Raw genomic sequence first — 22,833 nt, forward strand, 5'->3', positions numbered from 1 at the left:
ATGGCAACGGCGGCTCCGTGGCAACGGGCGGGTAGGCGGGGGCCGGAGACCGCGGCGGCGGCGTGAGGCGGGCGGCAGCCCGGGGGTGGCGGGGCCGGCGCCGCCCGCTCCCCCGCCCGGTTGTGGCGGGTCGGCAACCGAGAGGGCGCCGTTGTTTCTTAGGGAGGCGGAGGGAGCGAAGCGCGGGGCCGCCGATGGCGGGGTGGGGCCGGGCGGCGGGTCGCCGCCGGGGCTGCTGGCAGGGGGCCGTGCCTCGCGTGAGGGCGGGCCGCCAGCCAGGCCCCGCGCCGCGGGCTGGAGGTGCTCGGGGAGAACGGCGTTTCCCTCGACGCGTCTCTTTCTCTCAGGGAACGCGTTTCTGCTGCCCTCAAACGCTGACGATACTATTTGAGTGGGTCTCTGTGTGTTTTTGTACAAATCACCGGGCACGCTCCGTAGGTACATAATGGTGAATCTAGAAATGAGTGAAAGGCAGAAGGTCTGATCTGGCAGGTTTCTGCAATCTCTCCAGGGTGTTTACTCAAGCGAAGTATCACCTCCAATGCTATGTCTGACGCAGGACATGATAATTTCACAGCTTTAAGAGCCTAGAAGAACTAAACTTAAAATTGAACGTTTCACAAGTTCCTCACAGAGTACTTCAGAAAAAATGAAGCATACACTTAAATAATTGAGATAACACCTCAATTTCCGAAATCAGAATGGCTTGAGAAAACTAAAAGGGATTATGCTTGGCTGGCATAAATTTAATCTTGAAAGATGTACTCACGGTAGCTGTGAATGAAGTCTTGTATCTCTCTCTTTCCAGCATCTCCTAGGATGAGCAGGCTGAAGATTCAGCCTTCCTGAGGTGTAGAAGTGCACAAAAACCTTCACAGTTCTTGACACACAGCAGAGATTGAGCAGGCCCTGGCACCTCTTGGACACAGTGTCAGGTATCCTTCTATTTACTCTATTGCATTGTCCCCACTGAAATGGACTCCTGATGTGTGACTGAGGGCACACACCTAAAGCACCATTTAAAGCACAGTTTTTTGAATAGTTCATTGTTTCCTGATTCATTTTAACACATTATTTCAGTTGGTGAACAAGAGCTTTAGGGTATGTAAAATTAACATAACCTTATGGTTTTCTTACAGATAAATCTAAAAATATAACAGAATGATTTTTGTATCACTGTTTGCCTACCCAGAAAATCAATGGTCTGTTTCCAAGGGACATTTTGGGCCCCAACTCTTTTTCAAATCTCAGGATTATCTAATCAGAATTCCATAAAAGAAAAAACAAAGACATTAGTGTGTCCAGACTAAGGTGAAAATCAGGTGTCAAGTCCAGAAAAAAATTGCTATATTCAATTTAGTCAAAATATGATCAGAAAATGCTGGTTTTGTTGAAATTGGGAATCATTATATACCTTTACCTCTGAATTGGTGTAAATACATTGGTACCATTACCAAGGCAGTTCTGGTAGGCACCCAAAAGATCCCAGCTGTATGCAGAGTCACCATATATTTGCATAAATATACTAAAACTCGTTGTGAGACTTGCAAATCACCTCTGCACTTCATAAATCTTGACCAAAAAAGTCTATTTTTCAGCAACTGAGGCTTAGTTTCATATGAGAGCTGTGCACAATAAATTAGATTTGCATCAATTTAGGAACTTTTCCATGATCCTCATGTTCAGTGGGTACTCAAGTTGTAGAGAGCTCAACAATATAAACAAACCAGGCCACTTTAAGCATACTTATTTGCCAGAAGTGAGGTGCATGCTTGATATCCTTGCTGAATTATAGCGTGTTGTCTAAATACTTAAAATATTTTTGCATGCACTTGTTACAGATGGCATGCAAATATTTGGAAATTGGTCAGGGATTTGGCAAAGCATGAGAAGTAAACAGTCTAATGCAGTGAAATACTCAAAGCATAATTTGCTGACGCAATCCTTGCTTGTCCCTTGCACCCTCAACTTTTGCATGAGTTGATTCAACCACTACTGCGGCTGAAAACCATTGTTGGAAGGAGGGGGAAAGGAAAGGAGGGGCAATAGGTTTCTGCACGATTCCTGTGTTACATCAGGTCACAGAGAAGTTCTGCAAATACCAGTCTGAGGTTAAGTAGCAGGAGGGCATGGCTGTCAGGGCAGTGGGGAAAGGCATACAGAACCTCTTCCTTTTGGCTGCAGTGAGCTCTTAAATTATCTCAGGTAATCTAATTAAAAGGCACTCTTGGATTGCAGCTCTGCTGCAGCCAAGTTGTACGAACACTGGAGCAAAGCTGGGGGCAGTACTTCTGCCTATGAAAATTTAACTTTTTCTGTCTGAAGCTGATAGAATAATCTTTATTGTGTGGGGACGTAACAGGAAAACTTGGCTGGCATCTCAGTACACTTAAATGCAAAGTCACTCATTTAACAAGTAACATCACACTTGAAGACTCCACAGAACAGCACTGACCAAGAAAATTATCTGTAGCAGCCAGCCAACTGAATACGTGTCAACTAAAACATGAGGAGCCATCGCCATAACGGAGTGACTAAGAAAACAAATGTTGTCCTTGCCCTTACCAGCAAGGAACATGATTATGGCAGTATTTACATTATCAAGACCGGTCCTTGTATACTTTTAGAAACAATGGACAGTGAAGTAAGTAGTGTTTTAACTGGGAACATACAACATGGCCTTTTCCATGCCGCAAGAGCCTGTGGAACTAGGGAGCGCCTCCAGAAGGCCAAATGCTTTGAGGGATTTGGAATGCCTCAAGGTTTTGGTCCATGATTAACTATGGCACACCCTGCTGAGCTAAGAAACTCACTGGTGTGGAGCTAGAACTGTTCTTTGGCATACACCCCAAATTAAACTGTCTGGCTTTAGATACAGTACTGCCATCAAAATTCTTATCCTTGGGGGCCTAGAGGCCACTGTCCCCTTGCAGTTTTTAAGGATTACAGTGGCAAAAGTAGGTCTAGTGCAGATTCATGTTACAAATGTTCTCCCACATTGGATATATGTGTTGTGGTCCTCATTTTCTGTGCTTCATCCCTTGACAGTACACCGCACATTAGCCTTTCACTGAAATAGTGCTCCCCCACTACCACACTTACAAAGTCCTTCTGAACCATCAGTAGGCTCCTGTATGAGATTCTTGCTGGTATTAATTTGTATACTTAATGTATGTTTTTACTGACAGTTCTAAGAATGAATAAACAGCTTTTCATCTTTCCAAACAGACGCACACCATCCAAAGAATCCCCCAACTATTTCCTCATACAGCTGTGTAAGTAGAAGTGAGACTAATAGCTACAAAGTCTCATCTTAACATTCCTCATGAATCCTCTTTTGCAATGAGAATATACTTATTCTCCCACCCCCCCAACTCAGGCAACTCATTCGATTACAGAGAGTCACCTTGTTTCAAAAAAGCCACATTTTACTGCTTATTTTAGCTACCTTGGTTTGACTTACTTCTGGAGGTGTTATGTTTAATTGTTTTCATATGAGTATGGCAAATAAAAAATGGGCATACACACAGCTCTATTTTTAGATTATTAAATGCAAGTATCACAATGACAGCTGATTGAGAACGACACCAAGTCAAAGTTTTGGCTATACTTTTATTTACTTCACGTACTATGAACATATACATTACATGCTACAAAAAAAATAAAAAAAGACTTTAACTGTCAAGAAAGTGGATAGTGTTATAATACAATGGCACATGTTCATATTTTTCTTCAAACTGGTTTGGTTAGAATCCTTCCCCAAAACCATTAACAAAAATGAAGTGTTTTACTCTTAAGATGATTAGAAATATTTGCATTATTAACAAATACAATTCAAACAGATTAACGAGATTTAACCAGGTCAAATATTAGTAAAAAGGCTGGGGTTTACCAAAATGAAATATATATTAAAAAACCATAGCAGCCAGTTGTACTTTTTAGTGTGATATAATGTGTAAATGCACCAGAAGAACACAGTGTAATTGAGCATTCTGCTTTCACGGTGTATTTCTAGAAATGATTATTCTAGTTCTAACACCTGCCTATGCACAAGAGACCAAAAACACAGCCAAGTAGAGACAAAAGATTGTGACCAACATTCTTAGCAATGATTTTTTTGCACGCATCAGGGAGAAGGGAGGGAACAAATAGAAGAGGATAAACAAAGGCCACAAAAGGATTTAATCTACATGTTCATGAACATATGTTCTACCTATTTTCCTTTAAGAGCTTGGTAAGTTGAAATGTCTATTTCGTCCAAATGCAAACATACTCATTTCTATCACCTATGAAACAAAATCACATTTCGGCTTAGAACTGAATAGTGGAAAACAGTTGCATTAATGTATCAGTTGACTAAGAAAAACTGCTTGACGAGAACTTAGGATTCTAGTGCAACAGCAGCTATTAAGACTCCTCTAGTTTCTTTTTTTTTTGCTCTTTCAAAGTGTACAAATATTTGCAATTTATACAGTCTTAACAAAAACACATCTACAAAGTTTGCAGGGTATTTGCTAGTTAATTTAATTTATGTCTTTCATATTAAAAAGGCAAGATTTGCATAATAAAATGTTCTTTTGGTATCTTAAAATAATTGCTGATTGGAAAGGTACAAACATACGGGCTTTCATTAACTGCAATTGGAAAAAATACTTCAGAACAAACTGTGTTACTCTAAGAACACACAGTTCATTATGTTTCTTTTGCAATACCTGAAGAAAAATACAAGCATATATGGGCAACTGATAAACTCAGTATTAAGTCTGTTATTTAGATTGCAGCTATTGAAAAAAAAAAAAAAAATCAGCCATAGTAAATATCAAGGTCAGAGGAAAAATACAAATTAGCCTTAAAGAAACCAATGTGTTACAGAACCTAGTTTCTCAATTTTTTTCCTCAAAGTAAATTTTGTACTAAGCTAGAAGAGATCCCACAATCACTGGCGTATCACCCTAACCAGAATAGCAATCCAAGCTAGAATAGTACTGCAATTCCTTTGTTACCATTCTTACACCACTGTCACAACTGTCAGTTTTCTAATAATCTTCAGTAGTGCTTATGCAATTGGTGATGGAAAAGCATGATTAATGTACATTGGCGTTAGTTTACAGAATTAATGAGTGCCCATTACCTGAAAATTAGTCAGACTTGCTGATGGATTAGTTTTGAAGTAAAACAACTAGTACTTAAATATAACAGAAATATTGTAATTTCCAGCATGTTACACAGTTCTGAGGTAAAGTGTTACCAGTATTCTGTTGTACAGGTCGGTGCCTTGCAGCAATAGCCTTTGCAGTGGCAACTAGGCCTCGCAGCATTTACAACCAATGAGCCATTCTGGTCACATGGTTTGTATCAACCAAAATAACATTTTCAGTTTGATACTATTTAGAAAAACTGTTCTGTATGGATTACACTGTAGTCAAAGTTACAAAATTTGTTTGCTTAAGTTTGGTCACTAGAGTGCTGTGCTTGGAAAACAATCCAGGGTACAGGCAAGGGATAGTTATTTCAGTGTTTAATTTCAGTTTACAAAACTTACTGTATCCATTCTGATTTATGTTAGAGAAAACCAGATAATTAGAAGAACAGACTAAAAAAAAAAAAAAAACAACCAAAACCAAGCAGTGCATAATACCACCTATTCAATGCACTGATTTTCATTAAGAGCTAGGAAGCCTTATTTACTCTATTATGCCTTTTGAGAATCAATCCAGAAGCACACAAGTATTTTCCATTAGTTTATTAAAATTAAAATCCTCATGAATTCACTATCAAATATTTTACAGATGGGAATTAAACCAGAAGAGTCCCCAGAGTAACTTTAAAATAAAAGTAATATTTGGTTTGTCAGTTCACCATGTTTGACGCTGATTTGTACTGTAAGAGTATTGTACAATAGAAGCATTGAAGAATTCTAGAAAAATTAAACTGGCCCTATATAATTTAATTTTATTGGAAAGCAGTGTCAATATTTTAGTATATTTAGTGAATCAAACACTGCTTTAAAGCTATGCATTAAAGTGCTACGCACGTATTTTTCAGCACTGATATGGATGTTTACACTTCCATAAGCCTTATATTTGTGGATAAAAAGAGATACTGGTGTGTTAATAGAAATCTTAATTTAAAATCAGCTGCTATATTTGAAGCATCAACAGTACTGAAGAAATCAATCTAGTGTCCACAAGCTTCTAGAATTCCGAGGTTGATTTGATCTGTCATTTACCATTAAAATGGTAAGCATCTGTAAATCAAAAGGCTGTCCCCAATGGGCTCTACATAAATCTGTACTGTGCATAGTTAACTGACCATGCAAAGTACTATATAGCCTTTCTAGGACAGAGAATTCAGGATGGAAAAAAAAAAAAAATGGAGAAAGCTCCAGGATAAATTTGTGAAATTTCTATCTATGTATTGAATTGTCTAAGGTTGATGTTCATTGCCTGAGGAAGAAGCAACATAAGCAATAGGACCGGAGAGAGCTATAAATGTTATCATAACATCTACATGACTGCTTTCTCCAACTGCTACCGCTGGCAAGGTCCAGTCTGCTGTGCACATGGACATAAGCAGGCATTACAACCTATAATCATGTACTAGTTCTGCCACTTGACACACAAGTTATCTACTGTCGTACCCTGAATTACATGACCCTTAATTAAGGAATGGTGGTGTTCAGTCCCAGGGGTTTGCAGGTTATCAGAATGCTTATACAAGCAATACCGCTTTCAACATCTGTCAGAACATAGTCTTGATGGCATCTGCAATAAAAACAAGTTGAGATTGTTCCCATCTGTAAGCGCAACTGTTGAGCCACACTCAGCTGAAGTCCTCATCAGGATTCTGTTGATCCAGCAGGTGGACATGTGTGAATGGAAAGTGACCACGTCTGCCATTACATTCTCCTTCCCACTGACCACTCACGTTAATCTTTGTGACCTTTACCAGCTCACCGACCTGCAGGATAAGAAATAAGGAAGTGTTACAATTCATAAAAACACATAGGATGAGCTGCTACCTCTCCCCTTTGGTGTCACATCACCCAAGTGTACCAGATACACTTCTATAAAAAGTAGTTTTAGTCTTGACCATTTTGATACACCAGTCTACCACCCAATGTTATTCAGTCCTGAAGAAAGTATAAAGAGAAAGAAGCATACCTAGATTAGGTGAGAACTACCTAAATTGAAGAGCCTGCAATCCAATCTTTCAGAGTACCCTTGGGACTTGACATCAGCTACTATCACAATAAATGCATCTCGCTGAATTGATAGACTCTTACACTATGCTTGTACTCCATCAACAACCTCATTAAGGGAGGTAAGTCTTGCAGGTGTACAAAGTGAACACTGATCTGCAAGCTAAACAGCTCCTTAATTTTGAAATTCCACTAAGTGCTTTTCAGGTAGTATTGAGAAAGTTCTGGGTACATGGGGGATCTCTCTCTCTCCTCTCCTTCCCCCCTGGATTATAAAACACTGAAAGAATAGGTGGGGGAATAAGAAGTAGTGCTGTAAGGCTGCTCTGTTCTTACTCTGAGCATCCACAACTAGCCACTACCAAAGGCAAGGCCAGATGATATTTCAGTCTTGCCCACCATGGACTTCTCACATAAATAAATTCCATGGATATAGTAAAGACAGTTGGTGCCCTCTCCCTCTTATATCTAAATTGTTTGGCTAGAAAAATAAAAGAATGGTGACTATGGACCGATGAAACAATATGCTCTAGTTTAAAAGTATCCAGTTGTAATGTACTACACTAAATAAAAGCACAGTAATATATCTCATATTCTAATCTCCAACCTAATGTTCACATAACCAATTCTAAAGGTATTGTCTGCCTTTGACAAAGGTGGAAAATGCACAGCAGTCACTTTCCCAAGGCTGTGCAGTCAGGTAGTTCAAGTTGGGGCCACAAGTCTTGGTCTAACCAGTCCCCAACTCTGTTGAATCTTGAAGGGTACTTTAGTTAAGTAGCACTTACACAACCTAAGAAAGCACAATTTACATTGTAAAGACAGTCACTGGAGAGTTAATAAATGCGACATTGAAAAGCTGTCTACCCATTTCTACCCCTCTGTGTAGAATTTTATCAATAATCTCATTTACAAGTAACATACAACGGTTTTCCGAATTCTTCCTGGGTCACAGACAGAGAATGCTTTTGGGACAGATATACTCTATTTTCTTTTGCTAATACTGTAAATAAACTCCAAAGGCATGGCCACAAGCCTTACTGCATTCCATCCAGAAATTCACTGAATATACAGTTACTAGTTTACACAGATGCTTATCACTGTGTTCCAAATTAATCCAAACCAGAATCTCATTATTCTCACTTTCCAGGCAGTGAATGAAGAACAAGGAAAACAATTTAAGATGTTACCAATCTCCATTAACTTCACAGGTTTTAATCACTTGCAATCTTTTGCCAGAACAGCTTTTAACAGTTCATAAATTCAAAGCACTACACGGACATTTAATTAAGCTTCCCATACCTCTGATGATTACTTATCTGGTAATGAGAGGCACGCTTGGGACACTTGCTGTAGCTTTATTTCTTCCTTTTGTAGTCATTAGTATAGACATTTTAATGAATCATACTTTGAAGAAAATCCTCTCATGTATTTGCTACCGGCAAAAAGGAAGCCTTCCTCAACTACTGAATGCTAGTTTCAGCTCTTTAGGAATTTAATCATGCAGTATGTCTAATTTTGTTACTGCTAATAATCACTGGGGGGGGGGGAGTTGTACCAATAAAAATACTCTGTTGACCAAAACAATACATCAGCTATAATTTAACAAGGATAAGATTAAATGTGACAATACTAGAAGCAGAAAATTTTATTTCCTAATCACAACCATTACAAGAACACTATCCTAGATAACTTTAAATTGCTTCAGACCTGGATATAATCTACATATCAGCCTTCAATAGAGAAGTATATAACCTCCAATCCACTAGTAAAGAAAAAGCAGAAGTTGCACTTAAGCTGGCTATCTGTAAGATATTTTTCTTAGACTGCTGGCCTCCGCTCTTATTGAGTATCACACACTACTTCATGTTCATATAGTTAGTTTATCTTGGATACCTTATGACAAACTCACCTGAAAAGGTGGGTTCAACAGTGCAATGATAGTGAGTAAGAATATGGGATGCTTGTGACATTCCCTCGCTCCCAGAAGCATCCTGTAGCTGTTTGTTTGGTTTTCAGGGGTGTTTCAGGGTCATTGCAGCAAAGGGACACCCATATATGAATTCTCCTTACTCTAAGAAGCTACACTCAAAATCTGCATTTCAATAATTGTTGAAAGAGGAAAGACCTCTGAGGAATAAAAAATATTCCTTTTTTACCATTACGGTAATTTCATTTAGCAACCACTCTCTCTTTCTGATACAATCTTTCATTCACATTTCATTTATATGTAACTTCTCATTTCATTTATATATATCTACCTTTACACCTATCAAAGCAGGACTGACTTTAAGTAAGCATGGGTCATTTCACAAATGCTAGGTTAATAAAATGGCTCCATTAGTTCCTTAATAACTTAGAGATCTTTCTAGATCTGCTTTGAAACTCTGCATATTAATCTACAGTTCAAATACTCTCCTGAAGACAATGCAGAGAACCTTTCAAAAAAATTACTCATTATTACAAGTGCTGGAATTTTAAAACATTTAGACTAGAAGTGGATGTTCTCTCTGAATTCTCCTCACTTTTAACATTGACTTACGGTATTGTTAGTCTATTGTGCATCATCCCACCAAGCACAGCACCTCAAGAACAACACTGTACCCTGCTATAAAGCCAGATTTGTCTCAGTCTTCATCAGAAGTTTTAAAACTAAATATATCCCATACGCTTCAAAGCAAAAATGAAGGTTCATGTGAAGACTTCTGTATGCTGTGGTTTTATTCCAAGTACTCCTCTTTGGTAAGGTCAAGATGGCAGAGTTCTGCTACTGTTACAAAGAAAAAAAATAAATCGATCGATCTCAGAGTTATTCACCACATAGATCTTCCCTTTTTCTCCTCTCTTCTCTCTTAATTAATACAGACAACTCCTTGAATAGGTCCAGTTACAAGCAAAATAAGTTATCTTCTGCTGAATCTTTTTTCCATAATACAGCAAAGCCTTTATTAGGACATCATTTGCTCTGATCCTCCTTCCTTGAGCTCTTCAAAACCATGTCAGTTATAAAATAGAAGAACAGTACAGATATTCTGTTTGCAGTTTGGGCCAAAAATGTTTGATGTTAAGAATCTATTTTCCTAAGAGAAACAGTGGGATCCACCCCCACCCATGAATATTGCCAGATTTAAGGATAAGAGTTTTCATTTGGAAAGAATCCCACTTGCTATATTTATAGTTATTAAGAGGTCTGGGCAAAAATGGACTGATAAGATTTACGTAACACTTTCTACTAAGTTATCTAAGAAAGAGATCTCTAAATAAACAGAGAAGGAACACCATGAAGTGAAAGGGAATGTGAAAAAAGGAGACAACAACAAACAGTATTTTGATAGACAGGATGAAGAAAAATTTGGAGAAAGTCAAGTGCATATTGCTATTTTTTCCTGTACAGACACTGAAAGCAACTCAGTAACATTGTGATTCAAAATGATAAAAGCTGAAAAGAAGCTAGGAAGGCCTACTAGAAGCATTTTAAAACTAAAATTTCCCAATATTATACACAGAATAAAGAACCACCACTATTATTGCATTTCTTAAATGTGGAGCTGTAGCAAGACCGGAATACATCATCCTGACCAAGAGGTTCGACATGTCAACCAGTAAGTATTTAAATAAGTTTCCAAGGTCTGCAAAGGCCATTGTTCTAATATAAAGGTAGAAGGATACTATAAATCTTACTTAAATCCTCACACAGACGAGCTGAGCCTACACACTTCTCAGTTCCTCCCTCCCAAACACTTCAGCTATCTAGTCTTTTATCATAAGTTAGTAAAAGACGCTAGCGGTGCAAGCTAGCTCAGAAGAGTGAGAGATTCTCCGTGAAACTACATTTTCTAAAGCACAGCATGCTTGCCAGATCATGTGAGTTTTAGCAAAGAGGATTGAACTAACATAAGATCAGCCATGGCACTCACAAACTGTTCTTCAGCATGTAAAGGATTTTGCTTTCACTCAAAGTTGCTTATGATAGCCTGGATTATCAGTATTTTCTCACTCTCTCTTTATCACTTCATGCTACCAAGCTGTGAGGTGGGCAGTGTTGTGGGGTTCTGCTTTAAGTGAAATACAATGTAAAGTTAAAAGAACACTAGTAGCACACTAATAAATAAAAGCTTAAAAACAAAATCCAGAAGGAGAATCAAAAGGTTTTGATAAATATGCCACAACATAATATCCAGTGGCTCAAAGAAAATCTAACATCTGGTAACTGCAACAGGCCAGAACAACATTCAGGAGTATTTCCAAGCTCCAGGAGGTGGCTGGGTGGAGAGAGTGAAAAAAAGAGGGAGAGAGACAGCATTTTAGACTGTATGAAAGTCTGAAGGTTAAAATCTTCACGTTACCCCAAAATCTGGTGAGTTGGCATAAACTTCTGTACATGCTTCTCAACCCAAAAATTTATGTTCTGTACCCTGGATCTCTTTTGATTCAGAAATATAACATATAGTAACTCAAGAGTATATTTACATTGCTTCTCTAGACAAATTTTTACCTACAACAGGAAGAAATTTCACACCTCCCAGATTGCACATCAATTATCAGATCTGTAGAATGTGCTGCATTTGCCAATTCTGTAATAAAGACATATACCTATAGTTACCACATCACTGAAGTACTGAAGTGCCCTTTATGCTATGCACGATTAAACGAAGTATTTGAGAGTGAAGAGGAGATGCTCTGACTCAGCACAGAAACTGTTTTTTCCCAAGTACTTAAAATGTTATATAAACAGGAAGTCAATTAGGTATCAGGAAATTCCAGAGCCTTTAGCTCAAAGAAAGCCTAGATTAAAGGATCCAATTTACATATCATCCTAAGGCAAAGGTCTGCCACTGAGAATACCTTAGTCTCAATTTCCTCAAATGTAACTTGGGGGATAACTATCTGATGTGTGGAGAGAGTACTCTACTCTCCTTTTTAAGAGGAAAAAAGATCAAAAAGGGCATGTACAAGTACTTGATCATATCAGGAAGTGAATCAACGTTAGGTAAACTCACTGCTTTATTACAAATCATACTCCATCAATCACTGCTTTATACAAGACCTCCTTAATGAATTGTAATGGTACGTTCCTGCTTCACAAAGTAAAACCCAAAGTAATCTGCCTGAGGTCAAGATGTTACAATAAAACCCTACGTGTGATCATCATCATCATCTCGGTCTCTAATTTTAAAGTGACTATCAATGTTTCCACTGATTGCTTTTGAACTGCTGACAGACTGGGGAGGGGGGGCAGGGCAGGGAAACCAAACAACCCAGCACACCTTTTAAAGATTGGGGTTAGGCAAGCAACAGCGAACACAGGTTCAGACACACAACTTATGAACTGCTCCCTCTCCCTCCCCCCTAAAATAAAGGCTTCAGAAGTGAAAACATGGATGGGGAAACACTTATGTTAGTGATGTTTGACAAAAGACATGATATTGGTTCAGTAACCTAAACATGCTATAATAATCAAACTCTAGTCTACAAGTGACTCTAGTCACTTATTAAAAAAAAAATAAAAGCCTTTATCCATAACTTATTAATCATGATGTAAAACCAGTATTACAATGCTTTTCCCTTTCATATTCCTACAAAACTATAATGTGATTGAAAGGGAAATCCCTTGAACAGATCTCTTCTTTCTAAGTTTTGCCCATTATGTACCTCCAAAGCCAAGGCTGTCTTGTCGTAGGCATTAGGGACTCGCTTCTGGATAACCCGGGCATAAATAGGGCCATTCTGAAGGTTAGGGAGCGGAGTGTTGATGCTGGGCTGGGCATAGGGCCCTGGCTCCGGCCCACCCAGTGGTTGTGGGTGGGAACTATCCTGGTTACCTCCAATCAGAGTAGATACTGAAGCAGAGGAAGGTCTATACTTCTCGACGTAAGGAACAGGTATCATTCCCCTCTTTCCTTCGCTGTCTTCTGCATTCCACCATTGCTCTTCAGGTTTATCCCGGATTCTCAGTATGTCTCCTTTCTTAAATGGAAGATCTTCTTCATCATTTCCATTAAAGTCAAAGAGAGCTCGCACATACTCAGCTTCCTCCTGCCTGAGGATAACACCACTATTCTGCCTGGATCGGGAAACTGGTTCTATCAAGGTTGTAGTGTCCAAATAGTGTATTTTGTAGAATTCCAGTAAAGATGGCAAAGATTCAAACTCTTGGTCACCTATTCGAAATCTGGTGGGATTCAACCCTGAAAGAAGAAGGCAATATGTCAAAGAGAGCATACAACAGTTAAAACTGTAAATTAAACATTTGAGAAGATGAATACATTTACAGATAAGTAATTTGATACTTGATCATCTTTAGATCAACATTCATCGTCAACACTCTTCTGTGTATGTCTAATCAAAGACAGCACTATCATGATCATGAGGACAGAGTTTTATTTTTAAAGATTTTGTCAAAGAAAGAAAGAAGAAATTGTTTGGCACTACCAAACTTCCCAAAATAGGATAAAAATATCTTGTTTCCTTGATTGTTATATGGACCCAACAGATAAAAATGTTCAGTACATCCAAGTTTCTCAGGAGCCTATACAATTTTCAGTAACAGACAATTCCCTTTTTCCTGTTTTATACTCTAAATCTAGGAATCAAATGAAATTTTGGTACAATTTCAAGGAAGTGGTTTGGTTTTTTTTTTTTTAAACTTTTTTGCAGTTCGAAGTTATTTCAAAAGGACAACACTGCAACAATGGTTGTTTACTTGTTGTAATGTATCTTGGGTTAAAGGCATGGATACTACAGAAAAATGCTTAGCACAGCAGCAAACAATTTATGTGAACGAGCAAATGAAGTTATTTTTCATTTTGATAAAAGGTACCGTTAGAGAAAATTATGTATATTTTATGCAATGCAAAGCAACAACATATGTTTTCATAATTCAGTCTTTTAATCTCAAGTCTTGTAGTTTTTGCCATATTTGTCAGATGGAGCCTAAGCTATAAATCTGAACCTCAAATACATTAAAATACAGATGATGTTCATATTCAAGTCATTAGAAGTATCAAAGCGCAGATATCCATTTCAGTTTTCAATCTGTGCGCTGTGCTTTTTTTCCGTTTTATGTTCTTCAGGCTCAGCTGGGGAAGAACGTACGCATGATGTTCTATTTCCACCATGCACCATACACTGTGTAATCAGTTATGGGATGAATTGTGGAAGGCTGGGGGAGGGTAGCAGAGAGGAAAAGATTTATGCTTTAATGAGTAACTCTTAGCAAGAAAGAGATGCTTACTTTGCAAGTCTGTTTCTCTGCAGGGAATATCTAACAGTTCCGAGACTTAGCTCTCGAGTACAAAGCTAGCAGAATTCTTCAAGCTGTCACTGATCCAAAACCCCCTTCAAAGTAGCACTGTCAGCATGGAAAGCTAACATTACAAGAAGTTCTTTCAAGAGAGCAAAAAAGGGGTTCAAATAGAGAAAAGGGCAGATTCAGTAAGATCAACATAGATAAACACCCAATAAATAAGTTTTGAAGTATCCTGAAGGAACATAAACATTAGTGAAACTGGTTACAGGAAATTCAAAGAAGCAGAACTAAGTCATTGGAAAATGCACATTTGCATGCATTAACAGCCCTGAAAGACTTTCAAAAGAAATGAGCACAAATGCAATAAGTCAAAAAACAAAAAACAATACCCTCAAAAAATTACAAAAAACAACACACAAACTGTCATCACCAAGAGATAAGGAAGCTAATGTAAATATCAGTAAGAAATATGAACCCAGCATGGAAAGAGAAGTAAGATTCCACCTTGTTCTCCCAAAGCATAATGCTGAAAAGATGGAACACCCCCTGAACTTTTGTTGACGCAATCTTACTTACAGCTCTAGACTTAGCAAGAACTCTAGAATTTCATCTCAGTGGCAGTTCTTAGCTCTGTGGTCTCACAGGAGATGACTTCTGGCTGGACAGGCAGCATCCCTACACCACTTCAAAACAGCTTAAGTTCACTACGTAAGCATATAGTATGATCTGGGAATGCTGCGCTTCCGCTAGCATTGGAAGTGGGAAACCATGCTTTGTAACAAGTGGTATAGACATCAAGTTTCAGACAAACCTGGTGACAGAAACATGAGCATATATCTGCTACTATTTTAGATGTGAACCTTTAAGGATCAAGGCTTATGTAGACACTTATGTCAAAAGAAAAAATCATAGAAACTTTAAAAGGACCAGGGCAGCAAAGATCTTTGAAGTGATATGGAGAAGACTGAATCTCAGGTAAGTTCACTGACATGGAACTTATTTCACATGACAGAAATCTAAAGCCTGAAACACTAATTTACTTCTGTAAAACCTGCTACAAACTGACTCAGTCAGGAGCCTGAGATCTCCATCTCCAGCAAAGTAAATGTACACAGAAAAATCTTAAAACTTGTAGGAAATGAGCAGTTCATCAGCCTTGTCAGCACCAAAATCATCACTAGGATGAACAAGGCTTTTCTGGGTGTCTTTTTGAACAGGTTCACCCTCTTGAATTAATGCATAACAGCCTGAAATAGCTGCCAAATGTACCTGAATAAAACCAAAGTTGGACTCTAAGAGGAAAGTCCACTGGAACCTTATGTATGGGGAAGGAGTGACTGAAATCAGTGTACTGTATCCTGGAAAATCACATTCTAAAAAGACATTTTGCACAACTGAAGAAGAGTGAGAGAACATAGACCCTCCAAATACATTCTAGGATCAGAAAGAGCAATGCAATCCTTGAAGGGACAAACAGATAAGCAGCAAAAAGAAGAGACATTACCTTCACAAAGAGAACACTCCCAGAATACCACATGCACTTCTGATGGTTTGTTTTGGTTTGGGTTTTTTTTTTTTTTTTTCCCCAAAAAAACCCATAAGGCAGCTACAAAAATCTGAGGTCTGGAAAACCTCTTTGCAACAAGAAATATACAAGCTTAATCCAAATTAATTACCAAAAAATATAAAGGCAGCAACCTGGTCACTGTCTGGAGAATTTAAATAGAAGACTTCTAAATTCAGCTAAAATAGGCATAAAAAGGACAAAATAGTTTAAAGTCACAGTTGGAAATAAAATACAACTACACCTTACCAAGCAAGTGGTAAAATTCCCATCAGTTTAAGTCTTTTGTGTATACTCTTGTTCAGCTACAAGGTAATGAGCTGAATGATGCTCACTTACGTAGCAGGGAAATAATTCTATGCACTATGGGCTTCGAAGTTCTGTCATTCCCTGGTATAATGAAATTCAAAGATTAACAGATTTCAGGCTCAGAAGAATTCTTCAGCTTCTTGTTTGAACTGCAACACTTCTCATACCTGTAGGCCAATGAAAAAATTAAGGCAAGATCTACCACAAGAAAAAGTTACAGTAACAAGGCAAGTGTTTTTTGGAGAAGTAGAGCTGTTTTCCTTCATGATTCTGGGACAGTTTTCTTGACGGCACACATTTGAGCAGCACATTGTCTACATCTTCTGAGGGCTCTCAGGAAGAGAAGGCGTGTAAAGGTAAATCTAGCTACTGGAGGAACTTTAGTCACTTCCTATTAAAGTTGGACAGCCGGAGTACTAGAAATTATTTTCCCTTCTCCCCAGCCGAAGGAAGAATAGCTGTTCAGCTTGCACCTCTACCAGCAGCACTACCCAGCTCTGTAAGATGACTCATTTGAATGAGAAGCACAAAGGGCTGAGTATCCTCTTTCTTACTTATTCCATCCTAGCTCCATCTGCACTAGGACTTAACCTGATTCCATCCACTTCAGCTTGTCAGAACAGCTAGCAAAACCTTTGCTCTCAGGAAGGTGAGGAAAGAGTTAAAATCCAAACCATCCCAGAATTAAAGAAAGTTTCAAATCTGGACTCTGTCAGTTCTCTGTTTATGACACACATTCCCTCCTGACAAAACACTTTCACACTGTGTTGGCTTCATGTCAGTCTGGAAAAGATTGCTTATGTATGTTTTAAATATTGTACAGATACTGGGAAAGTAGGGTATAAAATACCTAATATTCTACTTGAGAGCACGGGCAGGTGGCATAACCACAAAGCAACTTCTCACTTTCTCAGATGTCTTGAGGGTTTTACATTTCTCTCTTCACTCCAATTGTGTTAGTGCCACTAGGCAGTTTTCTCTTTATTCCTAAGCTTTGATAAGCTTTCCTTTCCGGTGCAGGGAAGACCTCACAGAAATACAGGTTTTCTTCATTTTTGTTTCTAGATCTAGTATGTAAGGGTGCCGTGCCCCCCCCCCCAACTTAAAAGCATGTTTTGGGCAAGAAAGGCTGTTGTTATCATGCAGGGTAGAGACACAAGGCTCTCATTTCAAAGACAGACATCACAGTGAAGTAAGCCAGTTTCCTCCTAGAGCATATGGGAACTCTGCTATGAAGGCATCACATTCCAGCCTGTGTGTTTCCCTCACAGGGACACCTTTTTTCCTTGTCCTTAAGTACCTCCCTACTCATTCCAGAGCAAAACAAATAAATACCCATGAACATTCTATAAAAACAGCAAAACCCCATGCACTGGCTCCTGAGAAGAGCTCTAAGCACACCAGGAGAATATTCTTACCTAAGTTACATATTGTCATTTCTGCAGATAATCAGAGGATGAAAGAAAAGTAGATGTCAAATGCATACACTTTCCAAGCTTCCAATAGTTTGCATTTTAAGACCTTAATATAAAAAAAAACCCAAAACCAAACAAACTACTCAAAAAAAGCCCAAGTGTTAGAGTTAAACCATACTGCTCACACATATCTAAAGCCATTTCCTATAAAGCTGAGTATGGATATCATTATGTAAAGATAATATGATTCCAGGAAGTCTGAATTTTTAAAAATCACAACGGAAGTGACTTAGAAGCATAAGTTAAGCAGCACGTTCTTAAAATGAATACTTAGTGAAAACACCGCCTTCTACACTATATCTGTCATACTTTCCTACTTTAGAGAGACAAATTTTAAAACACTGTAAGGTTTCTGGCTTTATTACATTGTACTTTCAATAGAAAGCATATCTTTCTTTAGATATTTTAGGCATTTTGTTTTGGTGCATAACATACATTTTTACCCCTGACTCCTCTGTCAAATTGCAAACATATGATGTATTTAAATATTTCCCCTATTGTCCATTACCATGCTAATGTCTGCATGGAGTACTTTGTCTTGTTTGGGATTTCTTTAGCCCATGACTGTGATATTTCATCACAAATGATACCCTAATTCTGATTTAGTTAATCTCCATCTCCACTGGAAACAGCATTTTTCTTTCCCATAATTCAGTGATTTATCCTCTTTTCTTTTAACAGCCTGAAAACATTTCAGGAAGACATAGCTATTTTGAGAAGTTCTGTTAAATTCTTTTTTCCTTATGCTGAAAAATCACCTGCAAGAAGTTAGATACTGCAGCATATCAGGCAAAAGTTGAATTTAACAAAAAATTAGCAAGTTTATTTTATACTTTAGAAATGGAAGAAAGTATCATGTTTTTGTGACACTATGACTTTTTATATTAGGGAAGCCAAAGCTCCTCATCTCATTCATTCTGTATTGAAGCTAGGTTCCTAGTATCCCCTGCACACAGCAGCATTAAAGCAGTCATGAACTGCACACACACTTACTGAGACTAACAAAAATCAACCCAAGAACCTGATCTGGCACATTCAGATTTCCCCATGAGAAGTGTGCATTTGCCAAACAATCAATTGCTAAAAAAACTATACCATATAATTAACATAGTAAAATTGTTCTTCCTAATGTTTTAGCTTGACCACAATAAATAAGCACAACAATTCGCAAACATTTACCTCATTTTACTGCATTGTTTTCCCTATCCAAATGTGAAAACATCTTCAATCTTCTAGCAATGTTTCCATCTCCCTCCCATTGCAGAACATCCCCCCGCTTACTTTTTTCTGAAAGAAAAACTTAATTACACTTTAAGTGTAATTTGATATACACACACCCACCCCCCCCCGCACCTTCTTTGGTTTGAGAGTGAAAACAGAACAGTATCAGCATGGAGGTATGACTTATTTAAAAATACTAAAATATCAGCATAGGAGTATCTGTGGTGCAGGAGTGATGCATCACCTATCTTCATTACATCCAGGGCGGGGGGGGGGGGGGGGGGGAAGACCAACCAAAACATAATTATACTTCTGAACATATATTAAGCCTACTGTGCCAACAGCCTACACAGCTACAATAGCAGGTACTCTTCTAAAACAGATAAACATTTAAAACAGAAGAGAATTACCTAAGGGGCATTTAGTGATTTTTTAAAAAGAACACTCAAACTCCAGAATGTTTTAACATCTACAACATAAGCCACCCCATAGAATGCCACAAAACATTACTGAGCTTAAGAATGTAACACAATAAAAAAAGTTAGGATGGCTATGTACTACAGTGATACCACAATAACATGAAAAACACTGTTTTTCCAGAGGCAAGTTGCTCTCCAGAAGACAACTGCCCAGAAGTGACAGGCACACAATACTCCAGTGTTTTCTATCACTACTGTCTTTAAAATCCTATTAGGCAGGATTCCACAACAAACCATCCTGGTAACTTACTCTGCTCTACGTAACACCAGTCATGCATTTCAACAGTTCTCACACCAATCCTCCGCAAACCTATGGCAATAAACCTCTGTCTTCACCGACATGAAACAATGGGGAATCCACCGGATCTTTTGGCAAACCATTTTACTACCCACGGCAGTAATGACTTCCACTTGCAGCTCAGTTCAGCCACCTTTAGCAGCTTTTTGCGACTTGAGTGCACCCTGCAACTGTAGTAGGTTCCTGGGATAAACACAATGACTTCAGACTTTCCCAAATTTGCCAATTTTAAATGTTCCCCTGAGCAGGGGAAATTACTGTATAACAGTGCAAACCTACCAGCAACAGTTTTGTTTTTTCTTAGATTATCTCCCTCTTAGTCAACTACCGTCTGTGCAGAGACTGAAAAATCCTTTCCGTAACATGTACTGTTGCATCTTCCCAATATAGGTCTCTTAATTCCAACCACAGATCTACATGAGAAAGTGACTGTCTCTGTAGCAATTCATATACCGTTACTTTCTGCCAAATAAGTTCACCAAATCTCTTACTACATAGGTTTACTACACTTCAAAATTAGGTAGTGGTTCCTTTCTGAGATGCTAGCAAAACACCCACATCGTTTTGCAAGCATTAATATCCAAACTTGAGCAGTTCCGCTACGAACTTCAGTAATGCCCCCAGCAGGGATACTGCTGCCTTTGTATTACACATCTAAGTTGTTACACATCTGAGAACACTGCATTGCTGGGGGCTCTTGTTCATTTAGTTACACTTGTACTTGCAGAAACGCTGCTTCTCATGGTACAGTTTTCCCTCTGATATAATCAGTATTTTCTGCTCTACAAGCATTACGCTTAAACACATTGTTTTCATATTAGATGTTAGGGTGATGAGGAATAATATCAAACCTTCCCTTTCAACACACAGAGGAAAAAAAATTATTGAACTTCACGTCTCATTTAAAGTAACAATTCCTGAAAAGTTCCCACTACTTAAACTACCCACATAATACTTTGATTCGTGACTTGAAATTTAGCCTCGCAGTCTGCCTTCCAATGCAAAACTATCTTGTCAGAACTCAAGACTTTTAGACGACACTTCCGCAGAACTGTCCCCCGGCTGAGATGGCATGCAAAATCTATGAGCTACAGTTAACTGGTTTATGAAAACAGAAGAACGTGCGAGCGCTACAGCCGTAGGATCTTTCCGTAGGGCTGCAATAAGCGCTCAACTCCAGTAGATGCTTAACTACGATATTAAGTCGTTGGAAGGCAGGTGCAGGCAGACGGCTCAGCTCACTCACTAGCTCCAGCTACAAAACACGACTTAATTCCACTACAAAGAGCTTCACGACTTGCAACAGCGCCCGGGGGGGGGGGGGGGGGGAGCGGAGCCGCCCGTGGGGAGGCGCACACCGAGGCTCGGCTGCCCCAGCCGCCCTCCCCGCGGCGGCAGGGGCTGGGGGGCCACCACCGGCCCTAGGGGTCACTCACCCGGGGCCCCAGGGCCCTCGCCGCCGGCCCGCCGGCCTCCCGCCGGCCCCAGGCTGTTGACGATGTAGTGCGAGACGCGGGAGCTCTCGGACACCGAGAGCACGAAGTCGCCGGGGATGGTGCCCGAGTCGCGCACTAGGAAGGTCCCGTGGCGCTGCCCCTGCAGCAGCGACACCGCCTCGGCCCGGCTCAGCCGCCCCCAGTACCAGCTCGCCCGGTCCTCGGAGTCGAACTGCCCGGCCATGGGGGCCGCCCGCCCGCAGGCCGCACTCGCTTCCCCCCCCCACCGCGGGCCGCCGCCGCCCGCGGTGCCCCGCTCCGCGCCCAGCCCTACCACCCAAAATGGCGGCCCCTGCCCTGACCTCACCTACCGGATGTGACCGCACGCGGGAGACGCGGGGAAGGCTGTGGCGTCATCTCCCCGCGCGGCCCGATCAGAGGGGGGCGGGTGGGGTGTTGGTTGGCGCGCTGCGCATGCGCTGTGAGGGGGTGGGCGGGTGCGTGCGCAGCGCGGGCTCGAGGGGGGGGCGGGAACGCGGCGCTGAGGGGAGCGGCGGAGTTTTGCAGCGCTTTCCCCTCGCTGCGTCGGTACCGGCGACCGGGATGGTCTCCTCTGGGTATCTGGGAGCAGCAATGACCGCTTCCAGGGCCGGTCCCTCCTCACGCCTTAGCCGGTGCTCTCGTATCGGCTTCTCTGTCACGGGCCGGCGGGAGTAGGGTCCGGGGGTGCCGGTGTAGGCCGTCCCTTGCCCCAGGAGGGCGGCCAGGACTTGTCTCTGCGGTTGGTACATCTCGTTAGGAGGGCTGCAGCGTAGCCCCCGAGTGTCCCCCGATGGCTTCCCAGCTTCTGCAGCTCGCTGAGGTAGCTTGTGTGAAGCCAGGCTTGCTTGCGTGTTAGGGCGCAGCTCACTCAGCTTTTTCCTCCAGAGCTGTACCAGCAGTTCCTGCCCTCATCTTCCCTGCCAGCTGCACATTCCCACCCCATGGTTGTGCCAGTACAGCTGTTTTCATGGGAGTACAGGCTGAATTGGGCCAATGAACTGTTCTGGGTTAAAAATAGCCCTGCAAAAGAAAAAGGTTATTTTTAAGCAGGGCAGTTCCCTGACTGTGTTACTGCGGGGGCCTGCCAACAGGGAAGAGTTTAAGTTCCACTGGTGCCACAGGAATGCATGTGTATGCGTGTGCGCAAATTACGAATGATGTCTGTAACAATAGAGCAATATTTACCATTTTTAGATTGTTCTCCAAAATCTCTTAAATTCCAGAGTAATGTCTATAGAGCCTGGATAAACGTGTATTGAATTCTATTCCATCTCTGCTCAATTCTGTGAGCTTTTTCCAGAAAGGAATGTGCTTTTTTAACTGTGGTCCCCGTGTGGCAGCACTAGCATAAACATAATGTTAGACCACAGCTGTCCTTAACTGTGAGGGTGCTGTGTTGCTGCCTGGCTGACAGCATCTCTACTTTCTTGCAGGGCACTTTGGAGCCCTGTAACTGTCTCATGGAAGGGACTTCAGCATTGTGTCAGGTAACCAGGGATGTATTAACCTTCACAGTATCCCCATATGAGAAAATATTCTGTCTTACAGGTGGGAGCCTA

The 22,833-nt window shown here is 40.3% G+C and overlaps 2 protein-coding genes and 1 long non-coding RNA gene across 24 annotated transcripts; all 3 read right to left on the bottom strand.

Moving 5' to 3' along the window:
- Positions 1 to 3,592: 3,592 nt before the first annotated feature.
- CRK (CRK proto-oncogene, adaptor protein) lies at positions 3,593 to 21,691 on the bottom strand. Of its 22 annotated transcripts, none has more exons than XR_008237433.1 (5): positions 21,233 to 21,585; positions 12,854 to 13,389; positions 9,806 to 9,968; positions 9,114 to 9,296; positions 3,593 to 6,960 (listed from the first exon to the last, which is right to left on the bottom strand). XR_008237433.1 is itself a non-coding variant. In XM_052803249.1 (4 exons), the coding sequence occupies exons 1-3, from the start codon at positions 21,474 to 21,476 to the stop codon at positions 9,810 to 9,812; spliced, it is 939 nt and encodes a 312-aa protein (XP_052659209.1). In that variant the 5' UTR covers positions 21,477 to 21,585; the 3' UTR covers positions 3,593 to 6,960; positions 9,806 to 9,809. The 22 variants fall into 22 exon arrangements, 9 of the variants coding, with proteins under 9 accessions (XP_052659209.1, XP_052659217.1, XP_052659210.1 ...); XR_008237432.1 differs by having other exon boundaries at positions 9,114 to 9,331; XR_008237431.1 differs by having other exon boundaries at positions 9,744 to 9,968.
- Positions 13,391 to 16,257, bottom strand: LOC128148879 (uncharacterized). The gene is made up of 2 exons (XR_008237442.1): positions 14,436 to 16,257; positions 13,391 to 14,280 (listed from the first exon to the last, which is right to left on the bottom strand). It is a non-coding gene; the product is annotated as an uncharacterized LOC128148879 (long non-coding RNA).
- Positions 21,667 to 22,023, bottom strand: LOC128149163 (uncharacterized). The gene has a single exon (XM_052804027.1). It carries the CDS (start codon positions 22,021 to 22,023, stop codon positions 21,667 to 21,669), a length of 357 nt encoding a protein of 118 aa, XP_052659987.1.
- Positions 22,024 to 22,833: the final 810 nt, after the last annotated feature.

Source organism: Harpia harpyja, chromosome 12, assembly GCF_026419915.1.
Source record: "Harpia harpyja isolate bHarHar1 chromosome 12, bHarHar1 primary haplotype, whole genome shotgun sequence".
Lineage (NCBI taxonomy): Eukaryota > Metazoa > Chordata > Aves > Accipitriformes > Accipitridae > Harpia > Harpia harpyja.